This window comes from Cygnus olor, chromosome 4 (genome assembly GCF_009769625.2).
Source record: "Cygnus olor isolate bCygOlo1 chromosome 4, bCygOlo1.pri.v2, whole genome shotgun sequence".
Taxonomy (NCBI): domain Eukaryota; kingdom Metazoa; phylum Chordata; class Aves; order Anseriformes; family Anatidae; genus Cygnus; species Cygnus olor.
The window spans coordinates 21,286,346-21,299,787 of NC_049172.1; the positions used below are offsets into that span (position 1 = coordinate 21,286,346).

At 39.5% G+C, this 13,442-nt stretch overlaps 1 protein-coding gene across 4 annotated transcripts in view; it reads left to right on the top strand.

The window, feature by feature from the left end:
• The window catches only part of DCTD (dCMP deaminase), a 56,325-nt gene extending 43,227 nt beyond the window's left edge, over positions 1-13,098 (top strand). For all 4 annotated transcript variants that reach the window (XM_040556380.1, XM_040556383.1, XM_040556382.1 and 1 more), the window contains exons 4-6: positions 5,589-5,705; positions 7,243-7,339; positions 11,765-13,098. In XM_040556380.1, coding sequence (XP_040412314.1) covers positions 5,589-5,705; positions 7,243-7,339; positions 11,765-11,843 — 293 coding nt within the window. In that variant the 3' untranslated portion in view covers positions 11,844-13,098. The remainder of the gene's footprint in view (positions 1-5,588; positions 5,706-7,242; positions 7,340-11,764) is intronic.
• Positions 13,099-13,442: the final 344 nt, after the last annotated feature.

Consider the following 13,442-nt stretch of genomic DNA (forward strand, 5'->3'; position numbering starts at 1 on the left):
AAACTGATTAGAACTTTTCTTTCGAGCTGCAGAATATATTTGAACAGTTAAGTAGTATGGCCTTGTTATGTCAGAAAGTAGTTAGTGTTTTGCAGAATGCCATCTTTCACAGCACAAAATCAGGCTTTTGTTGCTTTGTGGGAACTGGTTCTTTCCAGGCTGCCAGTCAGTGACAGGAATGGGAATGTTTCTGTGCACATGGGAGAAACAGAAGGCTAGTTTTGGATACCTAGTTTAGTAAGATGTTATTAAAAGCTCTTCCTAAAGCTTTGTGTTCAATACAGTGTGTAGAACCTTCCTAATAATTACACAAAATTCTGGCTTTCAGTGTCAAAGTAAGTGCCCTCTATTACCGTTAGATGAATGCAAGGATTTGATGATGCACTGTTTCCTCTCACTGATCATTTAAAGTGCTATGTTTTTCTCCTATTAACGTAAGTCTTCCCACTAATGCTAGTTGCTGTGCTCCTGTTATGCCCTCTGTCTCCACTGTAATCTAAGAACATCTATTTGACAACCAGTCTCTAATTAAGAGAGTTTTAAATTAAAATGACTGGCAAATATAGAAACCTCTAAGCAATAGAGAAAATATTCAGTAAATATGCTTACAAATATTTATACAGGTTCAGATATGATAAAATATGTGCTGTGGCAAAAAGTATACTCTAATTGAAGAGTACCTGCTGTGTAAAATGAAACAAACTGTTAGCAACATTTTGTCATGTTAGGATTATGAGCTTTTCGTCATTTTTTTAAAGAGATGAACACTTGAAGATATTCAGGCAAATGTTACTTCTGTAGAAGCTGTTATTTTGACAGCACAAAACTTGATAAGGCACTATGAAGAAGTGTGATGCTCTCTCTCCAACTGGCAGTGCAAAGCTGAAGCTTCAACTGGAAGGGGGACCTATAGGAGACAGTTTCCACCTACAGCCACTCACTCTCTTGTCCTGCATGGATTTCTTTCCAACTTTAGTGTCACACACCAAATCTCTAGAAAGCATGGAGATTTGGAAAACACTGAAAGTAATTTCTCTTGTTCTGATTGTCCCTTAAGAAACAGCGCTGTGTTCTTGCTGAGATTTGAACAGACTTGGAGCAGTGTGGGAGGAACTGGAAAATGGGTTGGATTAGCTTAGTGCTTCTGAGATTCTGAAAGGGGCTTCCCTGGCCTGCCCTGGCAGATTTTATGTGATGCTCGTAGATGGGCTGAGTAGGCCCCAGCTTCACTGCCCAGTTCTCCCGTTTCAGAGAACAAATTAATGAGGTGGGGCTGTTCCCTTTTCCTGACTGCAGTGTGAAGAGGCTGACTCCAATGAAATCTGGTCATGTTATCATTGCTGTGGTCAGGGCAGGAAGGCAACAGCCCTTCCTCCGACACACAGAGGAAGAAGGGCTGAGGGCAGCATCAGCCCTATATCAGTGTCCTGTCTTCTGCTCATGTAGTCACCTGCACCCACCCCCATGCTTTTGCAAAGGGTTAAAAAAAAAAGTCATGATTCTACAAATTACTGATCCATTGACCACTGTCCCCAAGGGATGGCACTCCAGACCCTGTGCTTTTCAGTAATATCTCAGTCCCTTCTGTGATCCTTGCTGTGTCAAGTGTCGGGTCCAGCGAGTAGAGAGTAACAGTAGAGGTGGAGCTTGGACAAAGACTGAATGGATGAGGGGCAAGAACATCAAAAAGTGCAGATTTTACCAAAGGACTGAGAACAAGTGGGCCAAATTACAGAACTCCCTGTATTTATTTCTGTGTCAGCTTTGTTTTGGAACAGGACCATGTATTTGTATCAAGAACCTGTAGTATTTGTCAAGTTTGTTAATGTGGCAGTATAAAATCTTATGCTAATAAATAGGTCAAAACTTGTTGCATGACAATCTGTATGCATTTAATTGTATTCCCTTTGAACATAACATCATATTTAGTACGCAATTTCTCCAAATTCCTAGTCTGCTTCTGTTAGTAATTAATCACATCAGGTCACTCCCTGGAGGCCTTCCTTTTGATTTCTTTTTAAAAGGTGACATGTTATGGTGGTCCCTTCAGGTCTTCATCAGCCGTATAAGTCTTTTAACAGAATTAATAAGTATTTTGAATAATCATATGGTTCCTATAAAATCATTTATCAGAACACTTTTAGAAGGTGGGAAGAGTAGTTCTGACACTGCAAGAACATGTTCATGGTAAGTGTTTAATTACTGAAAAATGACCATTAGTAGGGTTATTAGGGGTTGCCTATTTACAGGTAGGCTTAAGGATGAGTACTATCTCACATACATAACACGAAGCAATATGCAATTAGAAAAGATAGAAACACAGTATTAACTAATACTAGCAGTAATGAAGCAGTCATTCCTCTGCTTTTTTTTCTTCCTCTCACGAACACTGTAGCAGGTGGTGGGAATGTCACAGGACACAGTAACTTCTTGTTGCATGGTTATTTCTTCGGCTAATGAAGTCTTTAGAGAATACTTTTCAAGTCACTTTTCCAACATAGAAACCAATGTTGCAGACCTAGCGTAATATTAACTATATGTGAATAATATTTAAAAAAGGAAAAAAAGAAAAAATAACCCAAAACACTACTGACACTGGGGGCCCCCACAGGTATTGTAAAAACTCTTAGTTCTACCAGTCTGTTTAAACAAACAGCTTTCAGAGTTCGGAATGCTGTGCACCTGTGAAAGGTTACTGTAAGTTAGCTTCTTACTGTCTGAGAGAGAACAATATGTTACTAATCCTAGTTGGAGCTCTTAACAGGCTAGAAAACTTCGTAATACCCTAAATGTGGTACTTGTTATACCTAGAGATTTTGAACTCCTGGATTTGATTTCTGTTTCCTTCAGTAATGTTCTATACAAAGTTTGGCAGGTCTATGAGATAATCTGTTACCCATAGAAATTTCTTATCTATAAATGGGTCAATAGTCAATGCCTGTCTGCCAGAGAGAGGGAAAACGACAAAGAGGGGATCAAGAGCGATGGCAGAAAATCTGAAAATATTTGTCTGATGCCTGTACTTTCGTATGGACCATCTAACATAACACCTCATACAGGGGCCAGTAGCAGATGTCTAGGGAAATGTATACAACAAAGACACACAAAAATGACAGTACCCCAGAATAATAATCTTCCAAGTTCCAACTACTGAGACAGGATCGTTTTGTATTTAATAGCCCAGTAAACTGGAAAAAAAATACTGGAGAAAAAAGATGACTTTTTGAATCAGTGTCAATCTTTAGTTCCCAACTCCTCTGTGCAGTAAGGGATATTTAGTTGAGCAACAGTGTGCATGCAAAGCCCACCTCCTTTTGTTTTTGAAACTAAATCCTGCCAGTTTTGTTAGAGACCCCGCTACTTCTCGTCTTGGAATGATTAGTGTCTACTTCTTCCTTGTTATCATTGTCTGTCTTTGTCCCACCACTCTAGAGAGTTGTCATTGTTCTTAACTTCAGATTGAATTAACATGATCAGGAGGTAAATTTTTCCCTCCCTTACTCCAGCTGATTATCTTTTACAAGTTATTTTTGGCCTGAAATTGTTTTTGTTTGGGAGATTTGTTGTTGAAAAATTGCAGAATTCTGCAGTTTCTTAAAGGCTCTTTCTCCTCAGTGCAGGAAGGAAGCTTGTTGTAGTACTAATAATGAAATGTGTCTGGTTTTGTGGCTGAAGATTTCTGAGTTTTAGTGAAAGAAAAATATTTACTGAAGGAATTAGGGTTTTTTTGACTTCTGTAAGCCTTTGAAAACATTCCCTCATCCTTCTTTCTGGGGGCCTTCGAGACTGGTGCCTGGGACGTAAGTATGTTGTTCAAAGAAACTTGAAAGTGATGGTTCTGACCTGTCAACACAACCTGGTTCCAGCTGCTGAAATTATGACGCTGTTTTTCCCTCAATCTTCTGTAGCCCCAGATAAATAATTCTGTGGCTGTTTCATGTGGAGGTAAGATTACTGCAACTCAGTAATATATTTGGAGTTAAAAGTATTTTCTGAATCTTCTAAGTTCATAAAATTGTATATCTTATATACTTAATGGTACATGTTTAAAATTGTGTGAGCTGATTACAGTAGTAATAGAAATAATAGTAATAGAAACCTCTTTTTCGTTGTTAATTTCCTATTTTTTATGTTAGTTTCTGGCTTTACTGTTTATGAGAAGGTATGTGGGCAGCATAATCACAGCAATTCTGGGGACTGCTTTTAGAAGTTGATGCTCAGCTTTCTTTAGCAAGTGTTTGGTCCTTTGTGACTTGCCTACATGGAAACGTTTGTGTGCTGTAAGTTAGGCTGTAAATTTCTAGTGCATTAGCTGCTACATAGAAAATTCCGTGTAGACCCTTAGCACATACGGAAAACATTTCCATTCAGTTCTTGCATGTTGAAAGTGCAACACTCAGTTATTCTTTGTGCAGTGAGATCATTCACACATGAGGTCAGTACATAGTAGCAACTCTACTGTGAACCTGGGCTCTTAACTTTGCCTGTTTTAATTTTCCCATATATGCAAGGGAGAGGAAGACTTTTTTAATCCATTCTTCAAAATAAGCAGGGGAAGAAAAACGCTTAATGTTGTCTGCACATGCAGGTCTCTAGATGAGCTCAAACCCACGCTTACTTCAGCACCTGTTTACGAAGTAAGTCAGGGTACCAGACAGTTTCTTAGTAGATAGGTGTATGAATTATGCAACTTGCTGTCATTCCTAGGTGTAAACAGGAGGTTCTAGCAGAGATCCTCTTTCCTAATGTTTTTTTTTTTTTCAGAGGTTCACGGTGGATGACATAAACTGAGCTTTTTTCACCTTTTTTTGAGGCACATTAGATAATGTACTGATGTGTACAGCATAAAAACCTGAACCCGAAGTTGCAACCTGTCCAGAAAGAGCTATTGTGTTATGGTGGAATAAGGCAGGGTTGTCTGTTGCTACCTGGGCTATCTCAAATCCATGGAGAAATAGAGGACTTTGTTTTCTTGCTTGGGAAGTCTGGCACCTTTTAATGAGCAGTAAACTCGCTTTAATATTAAAGCTGGGACATTTTTATGGTTGAGTGTGTCTTGTGTATTCTTGGGGTGAGAGAATCATGCAGCAGCGCTGAGCAGTTCTGGGACCCAGAGGACAGAGCTGCTCAGTTTTACTTCATGATTCTCCTGCCTTTAAGAGCACACAGTGCGCTCTTATAACCATAAGAATGTTCCTATCTGTGCATGTAAACACATAAATGAGCTGTTTTATACTGGCAATTAGATACTCTAGAGAGTTGTGAAGCTGTGAGATATTGCTTCACTTAGGGTGGTTGCAACTACTTGGCCCACAGCCTAAGGCTTTGTTGCCTGCTATAGGTGTTAGCAAATGGCAATGCTAATGTGCTTAATGATATCATTACTAATCGGCAGCCTGGTCAGAACAATTGACCTTCATTGATCTTGGTATTTCTGCTTTTATTTCTTCCTCTGCCCTTTATGACAAGCTGTGCAAGCTATTTGCCTTTGAAAGGATGTAAGCAGTTATATTGTAACACTTTAATTTTAGTTTGACTGATTTATTTTAATGAACAGTATTATGAATTGTTTTTTTTTTTTTAATCAGTATGCCATGCTGAATTGAATGCCATCATGAACAAAAACTCAGCTGACGTGAAAGGCTGCAGCATGTATGTTGCCTTATTTCCATGTAATGAATGTGCAAAGCTCATCATCCAGGCAGGTAAGGAGTAGTGCCAGCTTGATTTGTCAGGGTTGCAGAGCTGCCGTCTCGTTGGTATCTTATCACGGATGTATTTGATGTTAAATTGCTGCTGTTAGATCTAAATTAATTGCACTGTCAACTTCATAAGATGCTACTTGTGGGGTTTTTTTGCATCTGAATGGTGCCAAATTTTTCCAGTGCTAATTGCATCTTCTGTGATTCTAAGCGTGCTTCTAATTTAGGTTTGTAACTTCTTAGACCAGGAGCTGCCAAAGAACAACACAGGCTTTGCATATAATTACTGTCAATTTTACTGTGCTCTGACACATTGAATAGAGTAGGGCAGAAAGAAATAAACTTCTGCATGACAAAAGGTCTGTTGGGAGTATATACATGAAATTTTAATTTGAATGTGATGCATAGTAGATATTTGAAGATTTTAAAATATCTTTGCGCATAAATGTCATAAGACTTCTATGATCCTATTTAATTATGTCTTTCATTACAATTGTTATAAATCTGTGCCACTGCAGCAAGTGTGCTGGCCTAAATGTGTCGCCTTTTTCAGATTAGGCATATCTGCAATGGGCTTCAGTTCCATAAAAATCTCTGCTTAAGGCAGCGTATATTTTGCAGCCTTGGCATGGATTGCTATTCTGGGGAGTTCCTCTTGCCACTAATGGCCATTGGAATCTAGGAAGAAAGAAAGCAGCAAAAAGAATACTTCTTCATTTTGGTCAGTAAGGCTTGAAGTGAAGAGGGATGAAGGTGGAAGACAGTCATATTCTGTATGCTACAATTCTCTTATTTATGGAATAAAAATCAAATGGTTTTCAAAGTAGATTCGCTGCTTGTTCTCAGTGTAGTCAGTCACTCATCCTTTTCCTTATGCAGCTAGGTCAGCAGAAAAATAGCAGTGTATTGATATTTATGGTATCTGCTGATACAGTAAGATATTGATAGGCTCTGAAACATTTGTAACTCCTCTTGGGTCAGCCTTTACGCTTCTCCTCTAAGTAGGGCACAAATCGTTAATTTAGGCATAGATCGTTCAACCATTTGAGACAATATGTGTTTATAAGGATTTGAACCTGGGACTGAAAGTTATTTATGAAATGAAAAACAAAAGAAAAAGAAACAGCTATGCATTTGGAAGGGGAATGACATTTGGGGTTAAGTTCTTTGTGAGGAATTTCATCCATATTAGAGAAGTAAAAAGGCAAGTTTTCAATAACTTCTTGCAAAAATACTTAATTTCTAGTCCATCTGTCTTATGGGTTTGCTGGCAACTTTTGGTTCTGGTTTTCTGTGGTAAACTTAGGGGAAAGTGGAGAAAATACTTTCTAACATTTTTAAGAGAACTGTTTTCCTTAAACACCCCTATATACAAGTGCAACCTGTAATATTTGGGGAAGCAGAGATGTACCAGAGAGTTCTAAAGTATCTGGATGAGTGCTGTCTTTTCTGATTTTGTGCACAAGTTCTAGTATGTCATTACTTTTTTTTTTCTTTCAGTGTAATCCTAACATTTTTTTTTTCTGTATGACCTTTCTAGGCATAAAGGAAATTATTTTTATGTCTGACAAGTATCACGACACTACTGAAATGACAGCAGCACGGCGGATGTTTGATTTAGCTGGTATTGTATACAGGCAAGTGAACTTTCAATTAACTTTATTTTCATTTTGGAGAGGAAGAAAATGGTGCGTGAAAGAGACCAACTTTAGGGCAATCGTTTTTTTCTTTGCCTTGTGCAATGTTTTCTTCTCTGATAGCAGGCTTGCTCTGTATGCCTGCAAAAGATACTGGGTTGATGGACTGTTGCACCATTGTTTTTCCCTAGAGTATGGTTGAAGTTCAGTTTCATAATGTTTGTATGAGAAAATGGTCCACTTGGAGTATTCCTTTTCATTCCTGGACTTTTCTTTTGAGACTGCCAGTGAAATTGTGAATGTGATGGTTCATTTGTTACGTTGTGCTCAGAGTCATCACTGACCCTGTTTTGAACAGGAGGTTTGATAAGATGACCTCCTCAATTCCCTTACAACATGAATTATCCTATGAGTCGGACTGAAATGACCAATTTATTTTGTATGGATTACCTGATACTTATTGAAAGCTTAGCATCTTCACATTGCAGTCAATTTAGGGAGGTATCAAACCAGCCAAATGGTTTTTATTTGGTAATTACCAAATTACCAAATGGTAATTATTGGTGCCTATAGGTGTCCAGTCTTCTTTGGTCAGCTTTTTTTGTGATAAAAGTGTAAAGAATGGAATATTTGCCTTAAAGAGAATTTGAAAAATGTTTGAAGACTAGGATTTTTAAAGACGCTGGCAGAGATACCTAAAAACAATCAGGGTCAGGATTAAAGAGAGGGCAGGGATAGGTGACATCATAGTGGGGGTCTGCTACAGGCCACCAGATGGGAAGACCAAGTGGAGGAGGCCTTCTGTAGACAGATAGGAGCAGCCTTGCATTCACAAGCTCTGGTCCTCGTGGGAGACTTCAACCACCCTGATATCTTGTTGGAGGGGCAACAAAGCAGGGCCTTCTCCCAGGAGAAGGCTGAGATACTCAATGACTATTTTGCCTTGGTCTTCACTGGCAAGAGCTCTAGCCACACCACCCAAGTCACAGAAGGCAAAGGCAGGGACTGGGATAATGAAGAACAGCCTGCTGCAGGAGAAGATCAGGTTCAAGACCTCCTAAAGAACCTGAAGGTGCACAAGTCCATGGGACCTGATGAGATGTCCCTGAGGGTCCTGAGGGAACTGGCGGATGAAGTTGCTACACCACTATCCATCATATTTGAGAAGTCATGGCAGTCTGGTGAAGTTCTCACTGACTGGAAAAGGGGAAACATAACTCCCATTTTTAAAAAGGGAAAAAAGGAAGACCCAGGGAACTACAGGCCAGTCAGTCTCACCTCTGTGCCTGGCAAAATCATGGAACAGACCCTCCTGGAAACTATGCTAAGGCACATGGAAAATAAGGAGATGATTGCTGACAGCCAATGTGGCTTCAGCAAGGGCAGATTGTGCCTGACAAATCTGGTGGCCTTCTATGATGGGATACAGCGTTGGTGGATATGGGAAGAGCAACTGACAGCTACCTGGACTTTTGCAAGGCATTTGACGCTGTCCTACGTGATATCCTCATCTCTAAATTGGAAAGACATGGATCTGATGGGCGGACCACTCCATGGATAAGGAGTTGGCTGGAGGGTTGCACTCAGAGAGTTGTGGTCAACGGCATGATGTCTAGGTGGAAACCAGTGATGAGTGGTGTTGGGACAGGCACTGTTTAACATCTTTGTTGGTAACATGTACAGTGGGATTGAGTGCACCCTCAGCAAGTTTGCCAACACCACCAAGCTGTGTGGTGTGGTTGACACACTGGAGGGAAGGGAGCCATCCAGAGGGACCTGGGCAGGCCTGAGAGGTGGGCCTGTGCAAACCTCACGAGGTTCAGCAAAGCCAAGTGCAAGGTCCTGCACCTGGGTCAGGGGCAATCCCAAGCACAAACACAGGCTGGGTGGAGAAAGCAGCCCTGAGGAGAAGATCTTGAGTGTGTTTGTTTAGGAGAAGCTCAACATGACCCAGTAATGTGCAGTTGCAGCTCAGAAAGCCAACTGTATCCTGGGCTGCATCAAAAATAGCGTGACCAGGAGGCTGAGGAGGTGATTTCCCAACTCTACCCTGTTCTAGTGAGACCCCACCTGGAGGGGGCTCTGCGGCTCTCAACACAAGAAGGACATGGATTTGTTGAAGTGAATCCGGAGGAGGGCCATGAGGATAATCAGAGGGCTGGAGCACCCGTCCTGTGAAGACGGGTTGAGGGAGTTGGGGTTGTTCAGCCTGGGGAAGAGAAGGGAGACCTTACAGTGGCCTTCCAGTACCTAAAGGGGGCCTACAGGAAAGCTTGGGAGGGACTTTGTCAGGGAGTGTAATGATAGGACAAGGGGTAATGGCTTTAAACTGAAAGAGGGGAGATTTTAGATTTAGGTATAAGGAAGAAATTCTTCACTCTGGGGGTGGTAAGGCACTGGCACAGGTTATTCAGAGAAGCTGTGGATGCCCCATCCCTGGAGGTGCTCAAGACCAGGCTGGATGGGGCTTTGAGCAACCTGGGCTGGTGGGAGGTGTCCCTGCCCATGGCAGGGGGTTGGAACTTGGATGGGCTTTAAGGTTCGTTTCAACCCAAACCATTCTATGATCTGTTCAACAGCCAGTCTGCTAGCAGTAGCATGCTGTGGGTGAGGGTACTTACGCAGTCAGGGAGGCTTTGCAACTCTAAAAAGTCTTACAATATTAATACAAAGGCTTTGAAAAATTTGCAAACAACAATTCTGACAGATAAAATTTTAGGATGAAAGGTACCTACTGGGCTAAGAAACATCCATGAAAAAATATAGCAGTACTTGAAATTCAGTTTTAGTCCTTCAGTGTATTTTGTGTCTACTAAGACTGGTTGACTAAGAAGCATAAATCATTCTCTTGCAAGTCAAATCTTGTAACTTCTCCAGGGTGAGAAGTGTTTCTCGTATTTCGGACTGCTATTCTGGACAAAGTGTGTTGCAGTCCTTCAGAGATTCTGTGGTCAGCAGCATGAGCTTTTCTATGTTGGTTGTTCTTCATTCTTGTATTGATTATTAAGGATGTAGGTGGTACTTAATGAATCTCTTGAACTGAATTGCAGAGCTTAATTAGGCACTAAATCCACACTATTTGCATAATCCTTTGTTTACTGGTAGACTGTAAAATATATGCTCAGTCCCCAAATACCTTACTTACTAATTGCTGTAGCAGATGCTGTAATGATAATAAAAGGAAACATTTTGTGTCTGTATTAATTTTATAGTCCTAAAGTTACAATTTTTAAATGATTCCCTCTTGTCCTGGTTTCAGTTAGGACAGAGTTAATTTTCCTCCTAGTAGCTGGCAGGGTGCTATGTTTTGGATTAGAATGAGAAGAGCGCTGATAACATGCTGATGTTTTAATTGTTGTAGAGCAGTGCTTACACCAAGCCAAGGACTTTTCAGCTTCTCGCTCTGTCCTGCTAGCGAGCAGGCTAGGGATGCAGCAGGAGCTGGGAGGGGACAGACCCAGGACAGCTGACCCAAACTGGCCAAAGGGGTATTCCATACCATCTGACGTCATGCTGAACAATATATAGGGGTGGCTAGCCGGGGTGGAGGGGGGGCCGGCTGCTCGGGGATAGGCTGGGCATCGGTCAACGGGTGGTGAGCAATTGCATTGTGCATCACTTATTTCGTACACATTATTACTATTAATACTATTATTATTATTGTTGTTATTCTTTTCCCTGTCTTAATAAACTGTCTTTATCTCAACTCACAGACTTCACTTTCCCGTTTCTCTCCCCCATCCCGGAGAGGGAGGGGGGAGGGTGAGCGAACGGCTGTGTGGTGTTTGGCTGCCAGCCGGGCTAAACCACAACACCTCTTAACTAGTTTGTTTTTACCCCAGTATAATACGTAACATGATCTATTCCCCTAGCACAAAAAAACATTAAAATACACTGAGGCAAAATATCAAAGTTCTTTGAAAACTTGGTGAGGAAAAAAAAAAAAAGTGATCAAAACATTCATCAAAATATATTTCAAATATTTTATATACACACATGCATATATATATATATAAACATGTACAGTATATGGAAATATTTACATATATGCATACAAACACATTTACCTATATATCTTTATGTGTAAAGTATTTGAAATATAAATATATATGAACAAAAATCCCAGCCCTGGTAACATGATGCCACCACCTGCAGCTAAGTTGTTAGAAGTCCTTTGACTCCTGGGTAATTTATGGACTCCAATAGCTGAAGAATGTACAGGCTAACCCACTCCATGTGTCTTTTTTGTCTTAGTCTTTCTTATCCAGGTTTCTCGCAGTCTGTTGCACTGTAATTGGCTCCCACAGAGATGAAAACTATGTGAATCCAAGGAGGATTTTTTCTTTCAAAAATTTAGCTGGAGTTAAAGCAAGCAAAATGTTTTAACTACTCACTAACTAATATCTGTATTTTTCTTTATTTTAGGGAATTCAAGCCAAAATGTAACAAGATCATCATCGACTTTGATTCAATTAACAGCAGACCAAGTCAAAAGCTTCTGTGAATTAAGTCTCATTAAATCTCTAGAAGACTGTGATTATCCTTTTCTAAAAAGCTGCTAATGCCTTTCATCTTGAAGTTACTTGCAACTTTTTAATGGTTTCTATAGCTAAAGTAGACTTCTAAGAAATGTAAGGCATAAAATGTTCCCCTCACTTCATCTTGTCACGTGGAATCTAAATCTACTTAAAAAAATGTAATGCCTTTATCAAATCTGCTTCAAAAGTCTAGAAACGTGTAGTTGAGACAATATAATGTATGTAAAGAAAACTGTTCTGATTCTTCCTGTATTTGTCACCACATGCTCTGATAGGCTGTCAGCATTCGTTTAGACTCAGTTTAACAGTAGTTCTTACTGTAACTAGAGGTACATTGGAATATGCTAATATATGTTGATCTCTCTATTGGGTGTGTGGGTCTAAATAGTTGATTCTAATAGATAACAAAAAATGTTATCCATTCAAATACTAATCTTCCAACTAGCATAACACTAGTATTTTAAAAGGCTATACAGGTTAAAGAATGTGTGATCTTCTACATGCATTATCCAACAACTGGAATATTGATTTTTCTTTTAATTGCTATCTAACAATGTTATATTTGAGGAGAGGTGAGAGAGGAAGTTGTTCTGAGAATGGTCCATGATGGAGCAAGCTTCAGAGCCCTTTCAATTCCTTATTTTTCCCAAGACTCTAGAACTGAGAGGGTTAGAGGGAGTAAATCATTTGTCTCTTACCTTTGGGACTCTTATTTGGAGTTGGTTTTCATGTATAGAAGGAAATTAGTTTATTGGTCTAAGTTGTTTCTAGACAATCCAACATAGTTCAATCTTAAAATTAACCTATAAGGTAACTGAATCATTTTTTGTCCTTTGAGAGAAATTGGAGATATTCAACCCGTATCCACATCTGTGCCAAAAGAGGTAATTATGGTGTTAGCTTGTTTCCCAGTGCTGGCATAGTACCTTCATTTTCATAAATGTTGCCTAAAATAATGTCCTTTTTAATTTTATCTTGAGATCTGGGAATAGATTTGAGTTCCTTTTCTCTAATTTGATTTTTTTAAATTAAATATGCCTAATGGCTTTGTTTAGATAACATTGTTGTTGGTGGGTTGTTTTTTTGTTTTGCCTTTTCTTTTTTTAAATGTGGTTATACTTCAGTGAGCTTTTATTTTCTCTGTAAAAGCTTTGTTTCATATTTTGGGACATTATGTAATTTGGCTTCATACCAGTATTATTAAAGTCTTATTAAAATCCACTACGTTGAAGTAGACTCATTATTATAATATTAAACCATGTGCTTGGCTCCAGAGTGCTGCTGGTTTTGCAATCATATGCAAAGCATATTTTGTGCATTTGTGATATTACATAAAGGGTAATGTTCACAAACCATTTGGCTACTAAAGGGAGCATTGTAATGTATTATAAAATGTGTCCGTTTATAAAGTAATTTCTGATTCTTTTTTTTTTTCTTACAACTGTTTTCCACCTCAGAATTGGTCTGTGGCTTACTGCCAGAAGAAGAAATTTGCACATATGTGGAGGGGGAGGGTGAAACCTGAAAAATTACTTTAATAAAATGTCACTAAAACAGCTTATGCA